Source organism: Myotis daubentonii, chromosome 3 (genome assembly GCF_963259705.1).
Source record: "Myotis daubentonii chromosome 3, mMyoDau2.1, whole genome shotgun sequence".
NCBI classification, from domain to species: Eukaryota; Metazoa; Chordata; class Mammalia; order Chiroptera; family Vespertilionidae; genus Myotis; species Myotis daubentonii.
This window is the reverse complement of record NC_081842.1, coordinates 214,852,916-214,879,895: the sequence shown is the minus strand read 5'-3', so window position 1 is coordinate 214,879,895 and position 26,980 is coordinate 214,852,916. Positions and strand designations below refer to the sequence as shown.

At 49.9% G+C, this 26,980-nt stretch overlaps 1 protein-coding gene and 1 long non-coding RNA gene across 8 annotated transcripts in view; one reads left to right on the top strand and one right to left on the bottom strand.

The window, feature by feature from the left end:
• The window catches only part of LOC132231711 (beta-catenin-interacting protein 1), a 127,697-nt gene that overhangs the window by 44,238 nt on the left and 56,479 nt on the right, over positions 1–26,980 (bottom strand). Inside the window, exon 1 of one of the 7 annotated variants that reach the window (XM_059691339.1) lies at positions 12,921–13,179. The exons of 5 other annotated variants lie outside the window; for them this stretch is intronic. In XM_059691339.1, the coding sequence (XP_059547322.1) occupies positions 12,921–13,011 (91 nt within the window). In that variant the 5' untranslated portion in view covers positions 13,012–13,179. Of the gene's footprint in view, positions 1–12,920; positions 13,180–26,980 lie in introns of those variants that run through there. One more of the 7 variants, XM_059691341.1, reaches the window with a different exon arrangement.
• Positions 13,356–15,595, top strand: LOC132231713 (uncharacterized). The gene is made up of 3 exons (XR_009452122.1): positions 13,356–13,787; positions 13,909–14,133; positions 15,312–15,595. It is a non-coding gene; the product is annotated as an uncharacterized LOC132231713 (long non-coding RNA).

Here is a 26,980-nt window from a genome sequence, read left to right as displayed (position 1 = left end):
TCTTATTGTAGTAGTTATAAAAAGTGTTTTTACAATGAAACCAGCCAGGCAAGGTCTCAAAAGGGCCATCATCTGAGGGGGGAAAAAAGGAAAGAAAAGAAAAAAATTGGTAATCTTTCAAAAAAAAATACACGCTTGCTTTTTTTATTTTTCTAGATCTCACACTACAGAAAATATTACTATGGGAAGTGTATACTACCAAAGAATAAACCTGATTTTAACATCTACTTATGCTTTTCCATCCATTCCTGTCTTCTCCCCCATTAAGAATGTGTCCTTTAGCCGAAATCGGTTTGGCTCAGTGGATAGAGCGTCGGCCTGCAGACTGAAAGGTCCTAGGTTCGATTCCGGTCAAGGGCATATACCTGGGTTGCGGGCACATCCCCAGTAGATGTGCAATGTTTCTCTCTCATCGATGTTTCTAGCTCTCTGTCTCTCTCCCTTCCTCTCTGTAAAAAATCAATAAAATATATTAAAAAAAAAGAAAAAAGAATGTGTCCTTTAATAAAATTAAAAAGAACCCAGAAGTAATAATCCGGACACACACAGAGGGTACTGCCGCCACCTAGGGCCCTCACTGGTGGCAGTAGGGGTCTGCTGAACACTGAGAGCAAATCCAGGCCCGCTCCTGTCTTCTTCTTTTTGCTTTATTTTTATTGTTGACACAACTACAGATGTCCCCATTCCCTCTCCACTTTGCCCTCATCCCCCCAAACCCCAGCCCCCTTCCCTCTGGCCATCACCACACTGTGTCTGTGTTTGGGTTATGCATATATGTTCTCTGGCCAATCCCTTCACCTCCATTCATCTAGTCCCCCCACACACACCTCCCCTCTGAGATCTGTCGGTCTGCTCCACGCATCCATGCCTCTGTTTCTATTTTGTCTGTCAGTTTATTGTGCTCATTAGAGTCCACATCTAAATGAGATCACATGGTATTTGTCTTTCTGACTGGCTTATTTCACTCAGCGTGATAATCTCTAGGTCCACCCATGCTGTTCTGCGCCTGTCTTCTCACTCAAGAAAGCAAGTGACAGTATAAATGACAGATGTGGATATAGGAATTAGTTCAATTAACTCTAATTTTTTTTTCCAGGTAAATTATTTGCAAGCTTTCCTTTGCTATTTCAGCTATCATTTAGAAGCAAATGATATCACTGGGTGATAAAGCCCCCAACTGTATTCTGACAACTACTGCCCAACAGCAACAGTTATCAGGATGTGGTCTGAGGACTCTTGGGGGTCTGCAAGACCCTTTTAGGGGGCTCACAAAGCCCTCCCTTTTCCAGCCATGTATCTGGGTGAGGCCCAATTTTTTTTCATCTACTTCAACCAAATAACAGATAGCAACAGGTAGAATGCAGAATCCTGCTGTCTTCTCCTAAGCCATGTTAAAGAGAACAGTAGAAATGTAAAGCAGTGCCAGTCTTATTAAATTATTTTTTGTTTTGGAAAATGTATTTTTCATTAAATATATGTTGTTACCATCTAATGGGTTTATTACTGCTATTTTAAATAAGATAATAAATATTTTAATAGGCTCTCAGTGTAATTTCTAACCCAGCCCACATGAACACAAGGTCTTCAGGGTCCTCAATAACTTTTGAGAGCACAGGGGTCCCGACACCAAACACTCTGGGAATCCTATAGATCCTACCACGTCCCGCTAATGGATTATTATACCCGCCATACCCGAGACAAATGTTTCTGTTTCAAACTCTATGTAGATAAATTTTTACAAGGGAAAGATTTTTACACGTGTTAGGACTGATATCTGAGAGAGGCAGTATTTTAGGTCATCTTAACTTCTTTCTGCTCTAAATTGTACTTTTATTTTTTACAGTAAGGAGGTAGGGGGACACATGGAGCAGCATTTCCCAAAGAGTGTCCCATGGAACACTGGTGCCTGAGATGCCTCAGGAAGCGTCCATGATCAAGTTAGTTGCCTAAATGTTGACCACACCCCCACTCAGCAATTCCTCAACATACACACAAATACACTAACGGTCTGGCAAGTCCTGCAGTAATGAAACCTGTTTAACACTTTTCTCAACTTAGATGACCAGCAGACCCCTTTCACCAAACCACACCTGTGCATGTAACATACTTGGGGAAGCACTGCCTTAGAGAGCAACCCGTCTCCCTGCATCCTAACAACTCGGAGAGGAGGCCTGCAGTTCACTGCTCCTTTCTGGTGAGTGTTAGAAGTCCCTAGGTCACCATTATTAGCATGGGTGACTTGTAGTAAACGCCACAGAAATCCTATCGAGACGCTTTGGAGGTGGTCAAATACATTTCTCACATTCGCTTTAGTAAAATACCTCCATACAAAGGAGCAAATGTGATACAGATTTAGGAGCTTCAAAAACTCAATGAACAGTTTTAAATAGCAATTCTTAAGTGAAATTTTCTTTGATGAAAAACCTTAAGTACACCTGACCATGAGCCACTCCTTGAAAGACATGAGGAAGTATTCTTTGAAAGGATGGCCTGCCGGGGGCCCAAGTTTTCGGAAGGCCCATTGCCCAGGGCCCACCACCTCCATCCCTCACTCCCTAGCACCTGGGCACCAGGATCCTGCTGACCCAGGTCTCCTCCCTCCTGCCGCCTTCTTTCCTGTTCAAGGTCACAATGAACAGGCCACTCCCCTCCTCCCCTCTCAGGCTGGGTCACTCAGAAGCCAGGTCAAGACTCCTCCTTCCTTCCTGAACTCTCTTTTTTTTTTTTTTCTGAACTCTCTTTTGTTTAATTGTTTAAAGTATTACATATGTCTCCTTTTTCCCCAACTAACACCCCCCTCCCCAAACTCTCTCTTACTGCCTCCTATTCCAGGTGCGAGCCAGGGAGTGCCTGGCCATGGCTGATGCCCCCAAATCTTTTAAAACCACTCTTCTACTTCAAGGCCTACTTACCACAACATTTTTATTATTATTATTATCATTGATTTCAGAGAGGAAGGGAGAGAGAGAGAAACATCAATGATGAGAGAGAATCATTGATCAGCTGCGTCCTGCAAGCTCCACACTGGGGATCGAGCCTGCAACCTGGGCATGTGCCCTGACAGGGAATTGAACAGTGACCTCCTGGTTCATAGGTCAATGCTCAACCACTGAGCCATGCCGCCAGGCTTACCACATTTTAACAAGCACTTCACTGGCAGTTTATATACTCACCAGTATTAATACTGTGACGGGATGTGTGCTATGGTTTACTGCAAGTGTGCCCAGTTTTCACTTCTTATGGACTAAACAGGTTTCTGACAATCACTTTTGGAGCTTAAACACTTTATAACAATGTTCCCAGGGGAACACTATTTGAGTTCCAAGATGAATTCATAATAGATTATATGAATTGCTTTTTCAGGTCATCTGGGAATTAGAAATGGGTTCCAGGAAACAATACACCAGACAAAGCCAGGTGAAGGCAGCTGACAGACAGTCACCAGACGACAGCAGCAGCGCAGAGGCGGCCAAGGAGCCTCAGCGGGGTGAGCTCCCCTCCCAGGCAGTCAGGTCCGAGCAGGGGAACGGAACCGTGCCTGAGCATTTCAGGAGAAAGGCTCTCGATCTGACCAGAAGGGACTAACTTGTTAGCCACTACTGGGGGTTTCTCAGATGTCGGGGTTCACCACTGCCCACTGCACCAGCTTGCCTCAGTTTACCTGTCTGTCTATACTTGGGTTTCCAAAAGAGGAGGAGGTACAGTCAGGACTGCTCTATTCCAAGACAAGGCTTTTGCCCCCAATGCCTTTCTGCTCCTCTACACAACTCAGCTGCGTTTCTAGATAAAACAGGAACTTTTTGGCCTCTGCCTCCAGGCCTAACCCAAACCCAGCCTAATGGCCCACACCAGCTTTCTCACTGTCCCTGGCGCCACTCTGTCCATCAGCAATGGAAACAAGATCTACATGCTATATACTTAGTAAGAAAAATATTCATATTCAACGAAGACATACTTTCTGATGCATTACTTTTTTATAGTAAAAAAATCTCAAACCTCTCAAGAATAGTAAGAAAGAATAATTCTTTAAAAATGGGGTTGAGAAACTTCTCAACTGAATAAGCAAATATGTATTAATCACTGGTGTTTATGACCTATCTAAAACAGTTCATCAAATATTAATGTTGCAGTTATTAATACAAGTCATCATTAGGGGGAACAGCTATGTTATGAAATTACCTCACTGGGACTTGTTCCTCCAGTTAGTAAAGGTTTAAAAATGTCAGATTTCATACAAAAAAGCATTTGTGTAATTTTCCATCCTAGGCCTTAAATATTTAGAAAATGCTCATTAGTTGCTTCTTTTAATAAGGCTCCATACACTTATGGACTTTTTAAACTGTTGCCAAATGAAAATGCTCTGTTCAGGAATCATGGGCAGATATTAATGGATATTTACAAACACAACCCAGAAGCCAGATCCACCCAGGCTGCGGGAGTATCCCAGGTGCCTGCCATTAACACAGCGTTGGTAACTGAGGCGCTCAGATACCCGCAGGGCTGCTGCCCACCTTCTAGTCCTCCCACGGCTCCTTCCATCACTGCAGCTCAAAGTGAATGTGGCCTGGGGAGGAATGAAATGCAAGACAGTGCATTATGTTGCTTTCTAGCTCTTCTGATAAACATTAGAAATGCATGGAAGAAGAAAAAAAGATCAGGGATTACTGAAGAATTTTAATTATTTCTGTTATCCTTCTTACTAAGTCGGTAAGTAACAGGAAACTGGCATGAATTAGTCAAGGCATTTTAAAGGTAAACATAACCTGCTTGAGGCAAAGGCTCTAATCCCCCAATCAAAAGGGACAGCTCCTCCATTAGCCTCCACTGTCTGCTGTGACCTGAGTGGTCTGTCCTTTGTCAGGGGCTAGGGACAGAGAAGAGCGCGCAGCCTCCACCCTGAGGCCACCAGATAAGCCCCCCAATGGGGGGAGGGGCCAGCGGGGAGGTGACCCCAGGGCTGTGCATCAGCTGGCTTATCGGAAAGGGTGCCCCAGGACCCTCGGGCTAGGCCCACATCCTGACTGTGAACACCCAGGCCCCGTGCTGGGCCCCCATGCTTTGTTCAACGCTGTTGTCATTTTGAAATTCTTAATTTTTGAACAAAGGGGCCCTGCACTTTGATTCTGCACTTGTCCCCATGTATTATGCAGCTGGTGCTACCAACATTCATCATTAGCTACATCTAAAATACGCAAAATTAAATGTGACTGGATTCTGCATTTAAGATGAAATGAATTATGTTCTTTAAAGGCCACTTATACAAATCATTCTTAAATTTTACATACTTCAATTTAAGTTTATGACATTCAATTTTTTCTTGGTGATCCTTAAAATTTAAGTACTATATTATATAACAAAAAATTATGCAGTATTAAGAAGAGCCCAGAATGTCTTTGTTAGACTTTACACAGGTATTAAACAAAGATGACATTCATTTTTACTGAGTTTTAAAAATTCACTTTGATTCTAAAAACATATTTCTAAGCGTTTTATACTGTGAAGATTGGGTAAGTAACAAGTAGCAAATTAAAAATCAAAATCACAGCAGCAGCCCTGGCTGGCTGGCTCCATTGCTTGGAGCATTGGGTGGGGGCGTGGATGGTGGACCACTAATGTGCTCGGCCTTTCTTAAAGTGACAGGTGGCAACAACAAAGAGCCGCAGGACTGATAAGATTTAGTCCTAAGGAAAGCTGACTAAAGGCTCAAACAATGTTTTAAAGAAAAGGGTTGCTTTGTGTGCGAGCAAGTACCCAAGCTGAGAGATCAATTGTCAGGAACATGGGAAGGTAGGTCTGTCTGACAGGGAAGGCTGCTTACCTGTAGAGGACAGAGCTTTCAAAACTCCCTTCACCTCAAAGTCTAAGGTCCTGGAAGGAATGATATGGAAGATAACAGCAAAGGAAAAAGCTGGCTGCACGAAATGCCAGTTTGTCCCTAGACCAGGAAAATAATCAGCGACTTAACCCTCTAATAAGAAAACTCTCGCCCTGGCTGGTGTGGCTCGGTTGGCTGGTGTCATCTGGTGCACCAAAAGGTCGCAGGTTCAATTCCTGGTCAGGGTATGTGAGGGAGGCAACTGATCGAGGTTTCTCTCTCCCTCTCCCTTCCTCTTAGAGAAAAAAATGAATAAAAAACTCTCTGACAACTGTGAAATATGTACCTGGCGAGAAAGACTCTCCTAGAGTAATTATGAGTTCAAATGTTGAATGTAGGACGGTGCAGCCATTGTGGAAAAGTCTGGAAGTTCCTCCAAATGTTAAACAGAGTTATCATAAGACCCAGCAATTCCCCTCCTGGGTATATACCCGAGAGAACTGAAAATACATATCCACACAAGAACCTGTACACGAACGTCCACAGCAACACTGCTCATAGAAGCCACAGAGTGGAAAACAACTCAAACGTTCACCATTTGATGAATGGAAAAATAAATGTTGTATATCCAACTGATGGAACCTTGCCTTAGTCTGTTTGGGCTGCTGTAACAAAATAACATAGACTAGATGGCTTATAAACAACAGAAATTTATTTCTCACGCTCTGGAGGCTGGGCCCAAGACCAAGGGGCAGGAATGTGGTGTCTGGTGAGAGCTCACTTTCTGGTTCCTTGGACAGCCATCTTCTCTCTGTGTCTTCACTTGGTGGAAAGGGCAAGGGGTCTTTCATAAGGCCACTAATCCCATCCGGGAGGGCTCCACCCTCATGACCTAATCATCTCCCCAAAGCCCCACCTCCAAGTACTAAGACTTGAGGGAGGGGGAATCAGTCTCAACATAGAAGTTTTGGAGGGACACAAACCTATACAAATATTATTCAGCCATAAAAATAAATGAAGTTCTGACTCAGGCTGTAACATGGATGAATCTTAAAAACGTCATGCCAAGTGAAAGAAGCCAGTCACAGAAGGCTGTGTATTGTGATTCTAGTGTTATGACATGTCCGGACTAGGCAAGTCCAGATTAGCAGTTGCCAGGAGATGGGGGAAAGGGGAATTCAGAGTGACAGTTAAGGGCTATGGGGTTTCTTTTTGGGGTGATGAAAACATTCTGAAGTTAGATAGTGGTGATGTTTGCACACTGAATTGTATATTTTAAAAGGGTGAATTTTATGGTATGTGAATTATGTTTCAATAAAGCTGTTTAAATTTTTATTTTAAAGAGTAGATATAGGAAAAGAAAAACATCTTTTGTCCTAAACAACGTGTTTAAGAAATTATAGATCAAGGTAGATTGAAAAATAGCAGACTCTAGAGGTTCTTGTCACAAGAGAATAAAACTGGTCCAAAACAGATGACTGTAAAATAATATTCATGCCTGACCAAAGGTTAAAACAACATGATTCTTCCTGTACCATGCTGCACACCACCTATTTCTTACTGGGGCTTTGGAATGGAAGGAAAGGTAGCTGTGAGAGTGTTTTGTGGGTTTTTAAGATGTTCTAAATTCAGTTACTTTGAAATTACTGAATCTTCACCTAGAAATTTTTATTATTTTGTTAATCCTTACCTGGGGACATTTTTTCCATTGATTTATTTATTTATTTTCTTATTTTCTTTTTTTTAGAGAGAGAATAAAAGGAAGGGATGGAGGGGGAGAGAGAAACATCCATGTGAGAGAGATACATCGATTGGTTGCCTCCTGCACCAGGCCAGGTCGACAGGGGATCGATCGAACTTGCAACCCTTCGGTGCTGGGCTAATGCTCTAACCACTTAGCACACCGGCCAGGACTCTTTGACTAGAACTTGAAAAATAAAAAAGCCTTAGCAATTGATTTAGTGAAAAAATTTAATCTAATAATATCACCCTACAGCTAAATGAGAAAATGAACAAAAATATTCCAAAAACACATTAGAAAGGACCTATTAAATCAGGAACAAGTTAACACAACACTCCAATTTCTAGGTGCTGGGGGCTCTATGGAAAAGTTAGGCACTCTTTGTCAGCCTGACACATGGGCAGGGAACTGTCATAGTTTGAGGGTTCTGGCCTGCACAGTCTCTACTGCTGTCAAATGTCACTTTTAAGGGTTGCTTTTTGAACAATGCAAGAATACAACATTGAAGAAGAAAAAAAGAATGCAACATTGCAGCCCTAGCTGGTTTGGCTCATTGGACAGAACCTCGGCCAGTGAACTGAAGGGCCCTGGGTTCGATTCCGGACAAGGACATGTACCCCGGTTGCAGGCTCAATTCCCAGCCCAGGTTGGGGCACCTGCAGGAGGCAACCCATTTTTTTAAAAAATATATTTTATTGATTTTTTTTACAGAGAGGAAGGGAGATAGAGAGTTAGAAACATCAATGAGAGAGAAACATCGATCAGCTGCCTCCTGCACACTCCCTACTGGAGATGTGCCCGCAACCAAGGTACATGCCCTTGACCGGAATCGAACCCGGGACCTTTCAGTCCGCAGGCCAACGCTCTACCCACTGAGCCAAACCAGTTATGGCAGGAGGCAACCCATTGATGTCTCTCTCACATCAATGTTTCTCTCTCGGCCTCTCCCCCTCCCTTTCACTCTCTCTAAAAAAATGAATGGAAAATATCCCCGGGGGAGGATTAACAACAACAAAAAGAACACCGCATTGCATAAAATCATTGCATAAAATCATTCCCGCCACTTCTGAATCCATATCCCTGAAGCTCTGTATCTTATAACAAATCAATATCCTGAATTTCATTTATAAAAAGACACAACATTTCTTCAATTACCTCTGCTCTGACCAAACGAAGACCACAGAAAAAGCAAGGTCTATATAAAAGCATAATGATCTAAAACCTCAATTAACCAGACATGGGAGCTACACTCTGGGTGCCTTCCAGGGTAATCAGATCTCCTACTTTGTTTCTAACGCTCATCAATAAAACCCACCTAAAAATTACATTTCCTGTCTTAAAAAGCAATAATAAAAATAATCCAATCCGCCAAAACCGGTTTGGCTCAGTGGATGGAGCGTCGGCCTGTGGACTGAGGGGTCCCAGGTTCGATTCCGGTCAAGGGCATGTACCTGGGTTGCGGGCACATTCCCAGTGGGGGATGTGCAGGAGGCAGCTGATCGATGTTTCTCTCTCGTCGATGTTTCTAACTCTCTATCTCTCTCCCTTCCTCTCTGTAAAAAATCAATAAAATATATATATATAAAAAAAATAATAATCCAATCCTTTTTCATGTCCTAAAATTTTAACATCCCTCAGGTTCCTCATTTTAAACATGAAAAGTTGGTTTAATAAACCTAACCAAGTCCTGAAAGTACTGTCATGGAATTATAGGATTTTCTAATTTCAATGTAAAATAATGTTATCATATTTCATTAATATTTCACGTATTGGTCATAGTCCTATCTAAAACTGAAGTGTTGTTTTAGCTCAAAAATCAAATAGTACTGACACTGAAAATGTATGATATAAGCTCCTAAAACTTCCCTTTGAAAATGAGTTCCTATGAAACTGCTTGGTTTTATGCTTCTTCTCCTTAAAGTAGTATGTAGCCAAGGGTAGACTCTAGTTAACAAGATTCCAGTTAATCAGTTACAGCTCTTAAATTGGAACACATTCAGAATTATTATTAACATCTAATTATTTTTTCAGCATTATAGGTTCCCTATGTGAATAAATGATATTTAGCAATAAAAATGCTAGGTTAAGCATAATGTTGAAGTCTATATTCAAATGACTTTTTCCTCAAAGCTCCTTCTGAAGAACAAGGTAACAAATTAAGGAACCATTTTCTAAAAAGGCTGAGAATTACAGCATGTGGGGTTTTTTTGTTTTGTTTTGTTTTATATATTTTATTGATTTTTCACAGAGAGGAAGGGAGAGAGATACGAGAGTTAGAAACATCGATCAGCTGCCTCCTGCACGCCTCCCACTGGGGATGTGCCCGCAACCCAGGTACATGCCCTTGACCGGAATCGAACCTGGGACCTTCCAGTCCGCAGGCCAACGCTCTATCCATGAGCCAAACCGGTTTCCGCCAGCATGTGGTTTCTTAAAAAATGGACTCAAAGTGGTAGCCACAGAGCTCCCGCCTTCAAAAGCTGCTACAGATTTTTTTGATCTAATATCCCCAACACTACAATCAACAGAAGGGTCCTTGAAAAATGATCTACTGATGAATTCTGATATCCACGTTGCAGAATTTCAGTTGTTTTATACTCTATGTCTGGAATGCTTTTTTCAGTATTTAACACTCACCTGTCAGGGAAAAATAACACCCATAAGCAAACAAACCAGACCACCCTCCCTCCCACCGTGGGGCACATGTTCTAATGAGGCAGGCGATAAACAGAGGAAGTTAAGTGACAAAGGGCATCAGAGTAAGTGCTGTGAAGAAAAGGGAGGGCTCAGGGGTTTGGGGAGAGAGATAACATTTCAAATAGTAAGAAGAAACCTCACTGAGAATTCTGTGTACAAACAGGAACGTAACAGTCAATGTTATTTATTTGGCTTTGAAATGCATTACATGCTTGCATTTGGGGTTTTTTAAATATTCATAGAAGCTTTCTATTTTCTCTATTTCATTTTCTATTTCCTCAAAATTGACTCACTGGAGAGAAGGAAGGCAGCCTACGATAGGCCACAGATATTTCTAATATTTTGGTTTACTTGATGTTTTTTTGAGAACTATAGCTACAACTAAAGTGAAATTTAGGGTTCTCCATAAAACTAATAGTCAAAATGCAATTTAGATTACAAAACCTAACATCCTCTCCAGCAATTTCTGGGATCTTTATCCCATTAATATTTATTAGAGGTAGCCCACGTATGAACAACAGCAGTCTCTAATGTCAGACTATCTTGCAGCAGTAAAACATTCAGATATTACTTGAAATGATTATCTTTCAAAGTAAACTCACAGAACATGTCTCCCTGAATTGCATATTTACATTTTAAATATATTTGTAACATTTTTAAATGAAATCGTTTTAACAGCATTTCATGCAATATTCTGGAGACATTTTCTAACTTGCAAGCTGGAAAAAATAACAAACACAGCAGAATAACTGATGTTTAAATATTTTTACTTCGAAGACTAAGAATTCTTAAGTATTACAAATGCACCAAGAAAAGCTTAAGACATAGTTAAGCAAGTTACAAAGGTCTGAAGTCATCTTTCACAAAAGACTTGTTAGTGCTTCAAATGAAGATATCTGATACTGAAATTTACACTGTTTAAGTATCTCAATAACACCAAAGAACTAATTTAACTAGCCCATTTGCAGATTCAGTAATGAATACCAAATGTAGGTGAAAAGACAAAAAAGAAAATATGGGTTTTAACGGGAAATGCCATCACTGACTAAACTAAATGCACTTGAACTATTCCCCAAATACCCAACCCAAGCACGTATTTTAAAAATGTGTTTGTCCTGCCGAAACCGGTTTGGCTCAGTGGATAGAGCGTCGGCCTGTGGACTGAAAGGTCCCAGGTTCAATTCCCGTCAGGGGCATGTACCTTGGTTGCAGGCACATCCTCAGTGGAAGGTGTGCAGGAGGCAGCTGATCGATGTTTCTAACTCTCTATCTCTCTCCCTTCCTCTCTGTAAAAAAAAAAGTTAATAAAAAAATATATTTAAAAAAAATGTGTTTGTCCCAAGAGAAGCAGAACTTTGACATTTTTGCCTGGATATATTCGACTTTCAGACCTCCGCCCCAAATCTGGCAAGAACATTTCAAACTTAGCCTGATGTAACTTTTAAAGATCAAATTGTGAGCAATTTGATACTAAAATCTGAACTTGATAGTCAATAGAATGTCACAAATGAAATGAAAGAAGCAAAGTTTATCATCCTCCACGTGAAGAAAAGAATGTGGAACAAAAGATGCTTCTGCCTCTTCTGCCCTTTGGATGGTGAACACCATAGTTCTCTCCGTATTCGTACCAAGGAAGAGAAAATGATCATTTTTTCAAAGCTTGCTACATTGAAATACGACCATTTCTCCTAGACTTGCATCAACCTTCTCCCCCACGCCCCAAATATTTTTATTTAAAAAAAAATCAGAAGAATAGATCCAAGTACCCTATAAACTACACCTAGATTACTTGGTTCCAAGGCGAAGGAAAATGGTTACGATTCCAAGACTCACTCGGAAGCCTGGATCTGCAATGCGTAAGCTTTTCGCTGGCAAGATCAGTCAGTATCAGAAAGCATGTAAGGTTGACAAGGTTAAGTGGATGAAGATCGAAACAACAAAATAATCAGCTAAGAAATATATATATATATTTTTTTGCCAAGTAACCATAAAGTAATTTCGATCCTAAAAGAATCAGAGGGCTTTCTTGTCTGTTGAGGCCAAGAAGCCCTTGCACGATCTAAAGTGCCACCGCGGCGTCGGGGATGGAGAAGACGACGGTTTCTAAGCAGGATCCACTGAGCCAAACCTCAGCACGATCTCACCTTTGGGTGGAAGGTGCGAGGGGAGCAAGGGCTCTTAGCTTCTGCTCGTTCGCTGCAAGGACCCTGGGAGGGGGAGGAGGAGGAGAAGGAAAGGGGCGAAGATGCGTGTCCGCGGTGCAGCCTCGGGACCCTGGGCAGGGATGCGGAGGAGTGGGCGCTTATGTAAGCACACGCCACCCCGTGCGTGCGCCCGGCCCGATGCGCATCGGAGACACAACACACGTACCGGCATCTCCCCGGGGGCGCAGCCCAGCCAGCGGGCGCTGCCGGGCACGGTGGACCGACCCGCCGGCCGGGCGGCACGTCCCTCACACCGCGCCGCCACCACCCGGGGCTGCGACGGGGGCGGCCGGGACCCAGGTGCCCCGCCCAGGACGGAGCTCGATTTTCCCCGGGCGCCCGCAGCGCGCGCCCCCAGCCTCCCGCGCCCCGACCCCCGCATTCCCAGCCGGCTCCCGGCGCTGGCCCCGCGCCTGACTCCGACCCCGCGCGCCGCCCCGCCCCGCTCCGCTCCGCCGCTTACCTCGCGCGGCCCAGACGCCGCAGTCGCACAGCAGCGCGGCCAGCAGCAGCCAGGCGGCCGGGGCCGGCGCGGGCGCGGAGCGGCGCAGCATCGCTCGGGCGCCCGGCCCTCGGCGGGAGCGCAGGGAGGCGCTCGGGGCGCAGAGCGGGTCTCAGGCGGCGCGGAGCCGTGCAGCCGCGGCGGGAACCGGGGGCCGCCGCCGGGACGCTGGGCCGCGCGCTCGGGCCGCGAGCGCCTCCCCTCCTCGGAGGCAGCGCTTCGCTGGAGGCAGCGGCTCCAACTAAGATGGCGGCGGCGCTCTCTCTCGGGTCCGACCTGGGTACCCGACTGGGGGCGGGGCCTGGCGAGGTGGGGCGGGAGGTGGGCGGGGCTAAGCGGCTGAGGGGCGGGGCGGGACCCGAGCCCAGGCCAGGCGCGCGCGCAGAGGCCCGCAGAGCGCGCGGGGCGCGGGAGGGCGCGGAGGGGCGCGCACCCGTGGGACGCGGCCTGGGGAGGTTCCCGAGCGGATGGGAGGGCCCCGGGGGACTGTACCCCCGCCCCGGCCGCTGCCCAGAGCATCCGCTCTCCATCCCCACGCGCGTTCCCAGGCTCCGGAGCCGAGCGAGGGAACCTCGGGACCCGGGCTTCCCCTCCTGTCCGTCCGACCCCCACCCGCCCCCAAGGAGTGCAGACCCGGCTGGAGGGTGCAGCCGGTGGCCCCTGACTGCCCACAGCTTGGCCGTTTCGGGAAAGTCGCGTCTCCTCCCAGGACCTCGGTGCCTTCTGCCAAGTAGAGGTGATGAGGGGGCGCTCGGGTCGTGAACGGTGGTGAAGGATGCGAGGTCAGCACCGCGCTCTGTACACGGGCCGGCCGGGGCTGCGCTGCAGGTGCGGTGGCGGGGGGAGGCGCGGGGGGGGGGGGGCGGTGGCCTGTCCCAGGGAGTCGGTCCTGAATTTGTAACTCAAGATTCCTCCATTTGCTGAAGATGTCTGTTTGTGGCTTTTAAAGGTGGCTTGTGCGCGCGCCCCTTTAGAAGATCTTGGTGTGATGCAGATGTATAAAACGCCCCTCGAGTGGATCCCTACAGGGGTCCTCTCCCCTCCCTCGACTCCCCCGCCCCATCACCCCCGCACACACTAGAGGAAAGAACTAGAACCATCATGGAGGGTTCCTGTGTCCAGGCACCACGAGACCACATGATTGGCGCCATTTTGCAGATGAGGAAACAGACAGGTGATGACTTCCGCAGTTGGGACAACTGAAAAAAGAAATACCCTCCAGGACCGTCGGTGCCATTAGGGAGGCACCAACAGCAAAAGTCCAATGGCAATAAAATATGAGCGATTCCAGGCTGTGCTAGAAGAGCTGAAGGCGGCCCCTGCCCGTGTGTGCGGAGAGGGTCTGGCTGGCAGGCGGCCCCTGGAGACCAGCTCCTGGCTGGGTGGAGGGGGGGCTGCTTTGGAGACTGGGAGGGAATGAGTCATTCCATGTGTGGGGAGCAGAGGACTTATTTCGGGGAGTAGTGGGCGAGGCAGCTTGAGGCCAGATTGTGAGGTGCCTGAAGTGACAGGATGAGGGGTTTGGACTTACTCCTACAGGGACGACCTTGAACCGCAGTGAACAGAGGCCTGATGTGAGGGTTTCAAAGCAACTCGTCCTTCCCTGTCCTTTCTCCCTCAAAGGCAACCTCCACCACAGCCTGGAGATCCCACCTCTGCTTCCCCGCCACCCCCTCCTCTGCGTCCAGGAGGACTAGGCTCCCCTGGGGTGGCCCCTGCTATCTCCAGGCCACCCCTCCATTCCTTCCAGCCAGCTCTGCAGAGTCATCCTCTCCAGCCATTGCTGTGCCTCCATCCCACCCTGGCTCCTATTGGGGGGGTCGGGGGCTGGGGGGAGGGGGGGGGGCTGCCGCTACCGCATCAGGTCCAGACAGCTCTTCCAGGCTTCCCACCTCTCAGCCCTAGGCCACACCCAATGGACCTCCGGGTCTGCTGTTGCCATTATCTTTTTAAAAAAATATATTTTTATTGATTTCAGAGAGGAAGGGAGAGGGAGAGAGAGAAAGAAGCATCAATGATGAGAGAGAATCATTGATTTGCTGCCTCCTGCAGGCCCCCTACTGGGGATCAAGTCTGCAACCTGGGCATTGTGCCCTTGACCAGAATCGAACCTGGGACCCTTCAGTCCACAGGCCGATGCTTTGTCCATTGTGCCAAACCAGCTTCTGTTTGCCATTATCTGCCTTCAGTTCATTCCTTCCCAGGACCCTTCTTCCCCTCTGCCCTGAGCCTCAGGTCCTTACAGTGCATCTCTGGGCTGCCTCCTCCAGGAAGTCCTCCTGATGCTCTCTTAACCAGCCAAAGCTTGATAATCTGCTACTTTGTGTCCTTTTCTCCTCCCCATTAATCTAGTGGGAAGGACCCAGATGGTACAGTCAGACTGCCCTGGATGGAAATTCTGACTCCTGCTCCTACAAAGGACCTTGGACAACTTATGGAACTGAGACTCTTTCCTCACCTGTTTCCTCGAGTCATGAGACTTAAATGACACAATGCAATTGAAGTGCCTCACAGAGCCTAGTATACAGTAGGTCTAAACATATGGCAGTTTCTTTTTCCCTCAGGAGCCTTCTGAGCTCCTAGTGTACTGCTGAACACACAGTAGGAGCACAATAAACATCCAGTGATGAACTAAATGAGTTGCTGTGTTTTATTATTATTATTATTATTATTATTATTATTATTATTACAGAGATCCCACATGGGACCTTGAAGATTCACACAACAAAATCAGAAAGGTATCATCTCAGAACTGCGTTTTGAGTCAATAGGCTGATGCCAAGAGGGAGAGTGTAATGTATTCAATTCTATTAGAAACGCAAACAGACGCTCTCTGTTGTCTAGAATCCTGATCCCTTTATCTTCTCACCCTCACTGTCCCTTAAAGAAACAAAGAGATCGATCCAAAAGGTCCCGCAGCAGGTGGACAGAGCTCAGGGCAACCTGCACACGCTGAGATGTGCCCTCAGGGGGGTTAGTCCAGCTGACAGGCTCAGCCTGAATGTCTTGGAAGACAGAGAACAGTGAACTCCCTTTCCGCTCCGCGCCTGACAATAGCCTCGCCATGTTGGCCCTTTTCAAAGGTCTCCACGTGATGGACTAGTTCATCCTCAAAGTGGCCCTGCGATGGAGATCGATGCAGACTTGTGCTGTGATTAGCAGAGGGGCGTGCCAGGGGCCCTGTGGCAGTAGGAAGAGAGGCACCTCCCAGCCCTGTCCTTAGCGGGTACTTAGATGGGAGGATAAGGGGGTGACTTTGTCAGCCAGGCAAGGAAGACTTGAACTTCTGAAGGAGCAATAGGTAGAGAGGATGCTGCATTAAATATATATACATATATATATTTCTTTTTAATTGATTTCAGAGAGGGAGAGATAGGAACAGCAAAGATGAGAGAATCATTGCTGGATGTCTCACACGGGATTGAGCCCGCAACCCGGGCATGTGCCCAGACCGGGGAATGAACCGTGACCTCCTGGTTCATAGGCCAATGCTCAACCACTGAGCCAGGTAGGATGCTGCATTTTTTTAAAATGACTCTTGCGAATCACAACAGCCTCTGTACTAAGCTCCTATCACTTATGTCCAGCAACACTCTCCAGAAGGGACTGGTATTGTTCCAGGTTAGAAAAATGTAACGTTTGTTCAAGAGCCCACTGCTAGAAAGGACATCTGGGGTTCAGTTTCATGTCTGTCTGAACCCCGAGACGGTGCCCTAGCCCCTGTGTGACGTTACGCCCCCGCTCTCCTGACAGCGTGCCTGGGAGCAAGCCCCCTTCAGGGGTGCCGGGGAGCAGGTTGTGAGAAACATGATGAGAGCCCCTGATGACAGACTCCTCAAGGTACTAAAACCACAGCCCCCGCACCACCACCAGGCTCCCCAGCGGCCTCTGCTCGGCCAGGCCCCGTCTCAGCCTGCTGGTCCCGGCCACTCCATCGCTGTAGGAGGGATAATAAGACACGGAAGGATGTGACTTAGGGCAGACACGCTGGTTGGACAGACCTGGGTTCAAATGCATCTCTGTCCACTTCCTTCCCTTTTGCACAATTTTCATCTAATTGTCTTGAATGGTTATGTTAAATCTTCGCAAAGTTCCAGAGTCAAACCCTGGAAGCAAGGTGCTCAGAGAAGTCTAGTCCCATTTCTAGGTCCTCCTCTCTGATCTCTCCTTCACGTATAGATGACTGTGTTGCCTGTTTTGCACTTATCCTTCCATTCAAAAATACAAGCAAAGCCTGGCTGGTGTAGCTCAGTGGTTGAGTGTCAGCCTATGAACCAGTAGGTTATGGTTTGGTTCCCAATCAGGGCACATGCTGGGATTGCGTGCACACACACACACACACACACACACACACGGGCAAATGTGGTCCCTCTGGGGACACACGAGCTAAACTCTATGCCCTATCTGCCCACAACACACGATGGGAAGGACTGGACTGGGTTTCAGTGAGGAGGAAAGGCGAGGGCAGAAACGACCCCCGCCCCGCCCCCCCCCACACACACCCCCAGCCCCAGGAGGAAACCCGGCCACAGTTCCTGCACAGTGAAAACAGCAGCACATAAGGTTCCCTCCCAGCTCCATCCCATTCCCCCGAGCTGGGAGGAGCTTGTAGGGTCCAGCGGTTTAACACACAGGAGGAATGTTTTACTCACACAGTCTTGCTTCAGACAAAGCCTGGTTCCAGTGATTAGCAGGGAAGACCAGGCAGCCTAATTGCTCTGAGCCTCAGTTTCCTCATCTGTAAAATGGGCACAATAATAGTAATACCTCATTTAGCCTATTGTGGGGAGCAAATGAGAGGATGCATATGAGGGGCTTAGCTCAGTGGGTGACACCTAGAAGGTACTGGGTTAGTGGTAACTGCTCTCCAGGAGACGATAATGAGGGTGATGGTTATTGTACGCCAATGGATTTCAAGAAGGTGAAGGAGATGATGATGGTGATAATAGCACTGTCACGCAGCTCTTTGTAGTTCTCATTTGTCGAGCACAGTTCCCTTTCTCAAGAGCATCTGTGTGCATGGGGAACGCACAGCAATGTCCCTGGTAGGAGTTTATTTTATTTTTTTTTAATCTTAAAAAAATATTTTTATTGATTTCAGAGAGGGAGAGAGAGAAACATCAATGATGAGAGAGAACCATGGATCGGCTGCCTCCTTCACCCCCCCTCCCCCACTGAGGATCGAACCTGCAACCGGGGCATGTGCCCTTGACCGGAATTGAACCCAGGATCCTTTGGTCCGCAGGCCAACGCTCTATCCACTGAGCTAAACCGGCCAGGGCTCCCTGGTAAGGGTTCATTCATCTCTAACTGATGGGAAGCAAGGGTTCCCAGGAGGCCAGGGACTTGCCAGGACCCTCAGCCCTCAGAGGAGGCTCCTCTGGTCTTTTGCAATCTTGCCTCAGCCCTGCAGCTCCCCAGGCCAGCCAGCTCCGGCTGAAGTCAAGACCAGATTCCAGAACCTCTGGCCCTTTCACGCCTCCAGCTCGCCTAGTTGCCTGGGTACCTCTTTCCTCTCCTTCCTTACCTGGGTAGCGGGATTAATCACACACACACACACACACACACACACACACACACACACACACACACCCGCCCCCAGAGATCAAGAAATAATGAGCACAACTCACACAGTGAAGGCTTGCTGTGGGCTGGCCCTGCAGGAGGCGTTCTGCTTGTGCGTTACCCGATGCCACGCTAGCCGCAGTCACGTGCAAGGAGCGCAGTGGTCATCCTGCTTTACAGAGGACGCTGGGCCGAGAGAGGTGAAGTCATTTGCCCAAGGTCACACAGCCAAGTGGTAGAGTCAGGATGCAGACCCAGACCTGTCTGACCCCAAAGCTGTCATCCAGGGCGTCCCTGACTCCCGGGAGCTGCTCTGATGGGGAAAGTGGCCGCACAGCCAGGGAAAGTCGGAGGGGCCTCGAGACGGGAGACGTGCTCGGTTGACCTGCGTCCTGTCGGATGCCTCCTCTAGCTCCGGGAGCTCCTGGATGGGGGGTGGCCAGGTGGGTGAGCCAAGACGCTGGGCTGGAACAGCGATGGGAAGGGGGTGCCTCCGCCAAGGACGCGGCCCTTCATCCATCCCAAAGGACGGGCCCCTCCACGGGCAGGCCTGTCCTGAAGATCCCAGGCCAGCTGCCGCCTCACGCACTGCACACATGACCTTCTCACCTGCGTGGGGCCTTTCCAGGTGTGAGGCCTTCTGGAGCCTTCTTGCGTTTAACCCCGAGCGTGCCGCTGCCTAGCTCTGTGCCTCCCTCTCTCTGTTTCATCATCTATAAAAGGGGATCCCAGTGGCACGTGCCTCACGGGGATGCTGCGTGGGTTACACGTGACGCTACCGTGAGCGCTCAGTGCGTGGCGGCTATCCTTCCAGCTGGGTCCTCTCGGTCAGCCCCAGCCCGGGGCGGACAGGCAGGAACGGCTAGCCCTCCTCTCCCTCCTGCTCAGATCCTGCTGTGCTTTAAGGGGCCCATGTCTGACTAGGGGGGCTTACCCGGGGAGGCACCTCTGCTCCGGCCTGTGTGCATTCCCCAGGGGCAGCAGGGAGGGGGTGGCCCTGCCTCCTCTCCGCTCCCCCCTCCCTCACCCTCCTTGGAGTTGCAGCGCTGGGCTCCCATCATCTGAGGGCATTGAGTTAGGGGTGCCAATGAGGAGGCTGCTGGTCCCCAGCCGGCCTCACAGAGGCCCTGAGAATTCCCATGAGCCTGAGCAGCTGGCTCAGCAGGAGCCAGGCAGCCCAGCGGCCTGGGAAAGGCAGGGAGCAAATAGCTGGAAAGCGCCGGAGCGAGAGGGCCTCTCCTGCCCTCCGCCGAAGCCCTGGGCAGCAGGGGCCGGGGACCAGTGGCCTGCAGGGGAGGGGAGGGCCCAGCTGAAGAGTCTGTGACTCCCACTCCCGCCCTGACCCCTGGCTGCAGAGGCCCAGCGAGGAGGAGTCGTGATGGATGGCAAGGGAAGACCAGGGAGCTGGAACCAGAGGGCAAGGCAGGTGGGGAGGCCCAGGGGAGGAGCCCCAGACGCACGCTGGGGGCAGGGGAGGTTCTGCCTGGCCCGAGCTGGGCAGGGGATGCTGCCTGTTCAGAGGAAAGCGCATGCCAGCCACCTCCAGGCCTGGGAGCATGCCCTCCAGCTGAAGGAGGCAAGCACGGGTGGGGACGACTTCAATCTGTCCCCAGGACCAGAAACACGGGCTCCAGGCCTTGTGCTGAGAGAGCAGAGGTAGCGGGGGCGAGAGCATTTGTTCTCTGCCCCTCTGGGGGAGTCTACCACCTGCCCCTGGACTTGGCCACCACCCCAGGAATGGAGGGAGAGGTTGTAGCCCTGAGCCTCACGTCGCCAAACCTGCCCCAGGGCCCCAAATAGTCGCCACCACATGTGAGACACGCCACAGAGAACAAAGCCCCTGTCCCCTCCGTCCCTCTGGGTGGGGCGTCCGCCAGGCCCGTCAGGTCAGCACCCTTCATCTCGCCCATTGCTCCTAAGGTCAGGCCGAGGTGCCTGGCTCTGGACAGGATCCAATCAGGCTGCCCCGCCAGACACCCCCTCCTCCAGTTCCCCCCATAGCTCCCCTCGGAGCAGGATGAAGGGAAAACAGATGTTAATTTGCTGTCTGTGCTAATTTGCAAGGGAGCATACACAGTGGGGCTCCGTGGCACAGCTCTGCTGAGGGGGTAGTTTAAGCCCAATCGTGTGCGCTCGGTGCATTTATTCGTCGTTCCCGTGGCATGTTAATTGCAGATCTGCTATTGTGGCAATTAACACGATTACCGCCCCTCTCTTCCGGCAGGATGCAGTCCACATGCTTTCAGCCAAGGAGGTGGGCCGGCGAGACGGCGGGAGATGCCCACTGGGAGAATGCCCGCTGTTGTGGGTTGGCTGTGTCTCCCCAAAATTCAGATGTTGAAGTCCTAGCCCCCAGTTCCTCAGAATGGGGCTTTATTTGGAGACGAGGTCTCTACAGAAGTAATCAAGTTAAGACAAGGTTATTTGGGTGGCCTCAATCCAGTAAGACGAGTGTCCTTGTAAAAAGAGGAAATTTGGCCCTAACTGGTTTGGCTCAGTGGATAGAGCATTGGCCTGTGGACTGAAGGGTCCTGGGTTCGATTCAGGTCAAGGGCACATAGCTTGGCTGCAGGCTGGATCCCTCGCCCTGGTGGGGGGGGGGAGGGGAGGGCGTGTAGGAGGCAACCAATGGATGTCCTCTCTCACATTGATGTTTCTCTCTCTCTGTCTCTCCCGCTCCCCTCCACTTTTTCTAAAAAAAAAAAAAAAAATCAATGGAAAAATATCCTCGGGTGAGGATTAACAACAACAACAAAAAAAAAAAAAAAAAGAAAGAAAGAAAAGAAAAGAGGAAATTTGGCCACCTAGAGAGAAGATGCCAAGAAGAAACATGGAGAACATGGCCATCTCCTCCGGAGAAGAGGCCTGGAGCAGCTTTCCCCTGTGTTTTTATTGAGTTCAGAGAGGAAGGGAGAGGGAGAGAGAGAGAAACATCAATGGTGAGAGAGAGTCATTGACGGCTGTGCTCCCTGTCATCCTCAGAAGGAACAATCCCACCCACACCTTGATTTTGGACTTTTAGCCTCCAGACCGTGAGGCAACAAATTCCTGGTGTTTAAATCACCGATAGCATTTTGTTACGGTGGCCCAAGCAAACTCAGAGCCACGCCTGCGTCCCGGCAGAGTACCGTGGGTGGGACAAGGAGGGGAGTGGGGAGGGGGCATCGGCATTGCTGTCTGTTCAGAAGTCTCCAGAGGGATCAGCAGCAATAGCCAGCACCTCCCTCCCGCCAGGCGCCTCTTCCCCGGGGCTTGCCATCCATGTCACCTCTGTCCTCCTGGCTACTGGGCCTTTATCCTCCTTGGCACCGCGGCTGGAGTCCTCCTTCTCTATTAGTCACCCGCTCAGCCAATCCTGGATGCGTCATTTCCTTTCCCTTTGTCACCCCCTAATCTTTTTAAATATATATTTTTATTGATTTCAGAGAGGAAGGGAGAGGGAGAGATAAGAAACATCAGTGACTAGAGAGAATCATTGATCGGCTGCCTCCTGCATGATTCACAATGGGGATCGAGCCTGCAGCCTGGGCGTGTGCCCCTGACTGAGAATGGAACCGTGACCTCCTGATTTATAGGTCGATGCTCAACCACGGAGCCACGCCGGCTGGCTCACCCCCTCATTTTGATGATAGAATGTCGTAAATGTTTCCTTCCACGTCCTGCGTGCTTCGGGGTTCAATATCTGGAAGAGGAACCGCACACAAATGAACTAGAAAATACAAGAGATAATTTGGAAATATTGGGGGACCAGGCGGGTAAGTCCAACTCAAGAGGAAGGACTTCCACCCATGCTCAGTCCGCAGGGACCTTTTATAGTCTGAGGTAAACAATGCAGTGGTTACCATAGTTACAGTTCTTGTTTCACCTGTTTTGATCATGTTTACGCTCCCTGTACTTCCCTTAGCCCATTGGCTTCCCAGGTAAGATCTGGGGACTGTTATAAGGTCAAGCCTAATTATGCTAAGAGGACTGAGCCCTCTAAGCTGGGACTTGTTTGTGACTTTGCCAGCAGGTCAGTCCGAGGCTCAACCCTATATCAGTTTCCCACAATAGAGGGTTGCCTACCTTATAAGGTAAATAAGGTCCTTGTTATTTTCCAGGTTAAGCCAGTTACAACGGTCAGGTATCTGCACAGTGCTCTACAGCTTACAAGATACTTATCAAAGACCTGTTCTCATTCCACACTTACAACAACTCTGTGGGGGTTGGTAGTATCACCCATTTCACAGATGGGAAAACTGAGGCTTGGAGAAGTCACACAAGAGCAGCAGGGCTCAGACTTGAGCTCTGATTTTCTATATTGTGTCCTTTCTCCACAGCAGCAGTTCTCACGGATGTTCCCTAGAATTCTTAAAAAACTTAAGAGTTCTGGGGTCAAATAAATAAGGGAAAAGCTAAATGACATGGATGTCTTTATTGCAGGATTTCTCAGAACCTTTAATATACTGTGACACCAAAAGAATGCATATAACATGCAACATTTTCCAGACTTTGTTTACTTTTGTGGGCCACCTGCCGTTCCAGGAAGGGCTGCATGCCGCCACAGTGCCACTCAAGGATGGCAACGCCAGGTCTCCGTGGGGAAGAAGAACATTCTGACGTTCATGTCCATGGGCAGGCCGCCTTCCTGCCCCTGTTCTTCCCTCCCCCATGGCAGGCTGGCTGAGCACCCAGGGTTGGTGTCACTGTGGGATTGCTCCCTTCTGGGGTTCAGCCAGCATCAGAGCCTGGTGGTGACAGCTTGTGTCTGATCACACTTCAGGCACCACCACTTCCACTGTGTGTGGCTCTGGTGGCGATCACACTCTCAATAGCCTGTCCCACCCTGGCCACAGGAAAGGGATAGGACTAAATCCCCAGCCACCGCGATTGGTCCAGCAGGTGGCACATTACCCAACTACAGCCAATCAGAGGCTGCCCTGGGATTGTTTGAGGCACTGAGAGAAAGAACTTTCCTTCCCCTGAAGTTGCCAGGAGCCATGTTCTGCTGTCAGAGGAGGAGGTCAGTCTAAAAGGAAATGAAGAGACCAAAAGGCAAAGTCAAGCAGGAACAAGCAGAGATGGACCTAGAGGGAGAGAATGTTCTAGAAGCATCCAGGCTCCAGTTCCAGGCCCTGAGGCCCTGGTTCTGCAGCAATTGCCTTAATCTTATGATCTACCTCAGAGCCTCCCCAGTGACACAATCCAGTTGGAATTGGGTTTCTGTTGCCTGCAAACCAAAAAGTTCCAGCCAGTACGAGTCCCTGAGCCCCTTCGTAGCCCAGAATGGATTCACCAGCCAAGACAGACCTAACAAAACTGTGGATATGGGGTGCCACCCGGGGCCAGGACCCAGCCCCACCGAAACGTGCCTGAGGCCTCGGCCAGAGAAACAGGTGATGTCTGTTTCCCCTGAGGGCCAGATTTCCTGTTGTCAGCACACTTTTAGTTCAGAAATAGGGTCACTGTGGCTGTAGGTCACAGAGGGCTCAGCGGAAGAGCCAACTCAAGGTCAAGGTTACTCATTCATTCAGCAAACCTTTATTGAGAACCTACAATATGTCAGGTGCTGGGACACAGCAGTAGGAAGGGTGATGAGGCCCCTGATCCTCTGAGCTTACCTTATAACGCAGTGGTTCTCAACCTGGGCTGCACATTAGAACCACCTGGGAATCTTTTTCAAATCCTGATTTCTGGGCCTCGTCCTCCGGAAATTCTGTTTCTTTGTTACTAATGTTGTGGCCCCACCCCATCACAAAGAAACAGAATTTCCGGAGGATGAGGCCCAGAAATCAGGATTTGAAAAAGATTCCCAGGTGATTCTAATGTGCAGCCCAGGTTGAGAACCACTGTTCTAATGTGAGGCATCAGAGATAAATAAGGGAAGGCAGAAATTCCTAAATAAGGTTATTTCATTATCTCCTTCCTTCTGCTCACTCTGGAGTTTTCTTGTTGCTCTCTTTCTAATTCTTTGAGTTGTAGAGTTAGATGATTTACTACCATTTTTTCTTGTTTTTTGAGATAGGCCTGTAGAGCTATAAACTTCCCTCTCAGGACTGCTTTCATTGTGTCTAAATAAGGTTATTTCAGATAAAGAAATGAATCAGGAAAATAGGAAAGAGCATGTCAGAGAATGAAAGCAAAACAGGGTGGTTGTCAGATCCTCTGGGGGAGTGCTGGGATCTGAATAGTGTGTCCTCCCCAAAAGTTCATGTGCTGAAACCCCAGCCCCCCGTGTGATGGTATGCGGAGGTGGGGCCTTGGGGTGATTAGGTCATGAAGGTGGAGCCCTCACGTGTGGGATTAGTGCTCTTCTGAGAGAGACCCCGCAGGGCTCCCTAGGCCCCGCCACCAGGGGAGAACACGGCAAGAAGAGGGCAGTCTGCAACCCGGAAAAGGGCCCTCCTGGAACCTGGCTGTGCCAGCACCCTGATTTTGGACTTCCAGCCTCCAGAACTATGAGAAATATAATAAAAGCCTAGGTGGCGTCACGCCCTTGCGCAACGTCATCACAAGACGGCTGCCATGAGATGGCTGGCAGGGGAGGGCAGTTGGGGGCAATCGGGCTGGCAAGGGAGGGCAGTTGGGGGCGGTTGGGCCAGCAGGGGAGGGCAGTTGGGGGTGATCTGGTGGCAGGGGAGCAGTTAGGCATCAATCAGGCTGGCAGGGGAGTGGTTAGGAGCCAGCAGTTCTGGATTGTGAGAGGGATGTCCCAGATTGGAGAGGGTGTAGGCCGGGCTGTGGGACACCCCCCATGCACGAATTTTGTGCACCAGACCTCTAGTGAGAAATAAGTTTATGTTGCTTATAAGCCACCAAGTCTGTGATATTTTGTTAGCGCAACCTGAACGGATTAAGACCGGGGGTGACATTTGAGCTGACATGGGGAAATTGAGCCGCATGGAAGAGCAGTGCAGACAGAGGGAACAGCAAGCACAGAAGCCCTGAGGAGGGGGCAGGCGCAGCACGACTGAGGGACCAAAGGAGGCCAGGGCGCAGAGGCTTGGGGCTGCCCACGAGCGGGCGGGGAGATTTTATCCTGAGTGCAGAGGGCAGCCGCTGCCTTGCAGGGTCCCAGGTGGGGACTTGTGTTCTCTCAGGTCCCAGAAAAGCAAGTGGTTCCCAGACACAGCCTTGCAGGGAAGCCGTGGGCTGGGAGCCCACAGAGAATTCTCCGACACAGCCAGAGTCCAAACGCCAGGCGGCCACGGAGGCTCGAGTTGCTGATGCAGTCCAGTGGTCAGGAGAGACCAGGGGACGCTGCGGGACACCCAGGCCCAGGCCCTCGGGCACAGGGCACACACGTCCTCACTCCTCACGGACGCCAGGGCTCCGCCAGCACCCAGTCGGAGGGGCAGCGCCTCTGGAACATCACCCGGATCAGAAATCCTCCACCAGACACGGCCATTGCTTCTGCCCGGGCTTCTCTGGACGAAGCCAGTCAGGGCCACACTTAGCTGGAAAGAGGGGGAGGAGGCCACGGGCTCCACCAGAAGGCCGAGCTGGGAGTAATCGGGAGCAGCACCAATGGCCACACCCCGTTTACAGGGAAACTGAGGCTCAGACACAGGGACTGGAGTTGCCCAGGTCAGCGGCAGAGTGGGCTGCAGGACCCTGACCCTGGCCGAGGTGGGTGCTCCCTGAGATGCCCCAGCCCCCCCACACTGCCGGCCTCCCTTCTGCCGAGTGACCTCTAAGAGCTTAGTCTCCTAAGCTTCTCGGGCTTCCAGCACCAACGGGAGCTCCTCCTCCCTGCACCTCAGAGGAGGGCAAGGTACCAGGACACCCCCTCCTGCCCTCCCCCGAAGAGATCACGGCCCAGAGGGGGGCAAGGGCAGGCCTGAGCGAAGGCTGGCAGCGGCCCACCCAGCCCAGCGGGAGCCCGCAGGCGGGTGGGTAACTGCCTGAGTCCTGGGCTTGCTCCGACACGTCCCCCCAGAACGTTCTGTTTCCTTCTGCAGAAGCAGTTTCCAGCTTTCCTCTCCGTCTGACTGTGGGGAGGAGCCAGGGACCACGGCCCAGGTGGCCCACAGGCCTGTGCCACCGCCTACCCTGACAGCAGGTGAGCCAGGCCGTGGCAGGGAGAAGGGGGCCCCACAGGCAGGCGTAAGAGCTCTGTGGGAAGGGACGGACGCTCCGTGGGACCCTTCTGGCCACCGCAGCTCCCTGCAGGCGGGCTGGGGCCGCCAGCTCACAGCTGCCTAGTCCTGAAGGGCTTTCCCTTCCCCGCACAGCACGGCACTGTCCTTGCCTATTTCCAGGTGGGCGGCCTCAGCAGCCTCCGCCACCACAGCGCGTGTCTGTGTCCCTCTCACCACTGCCTGCCCAGTGTGCGCACAGTAGGCCCTCATTCAGACTGGCTGAGTGCCTCGCAGGGGCCCAGTGCTGTGCCCTGGCTGGGTGAACTCTCTGGAAGTCTGCAGAGGTCCCGAGGGCCAGCCCGATAGCTCAGGGCTCACCTCTGAAGCAGGCATGGG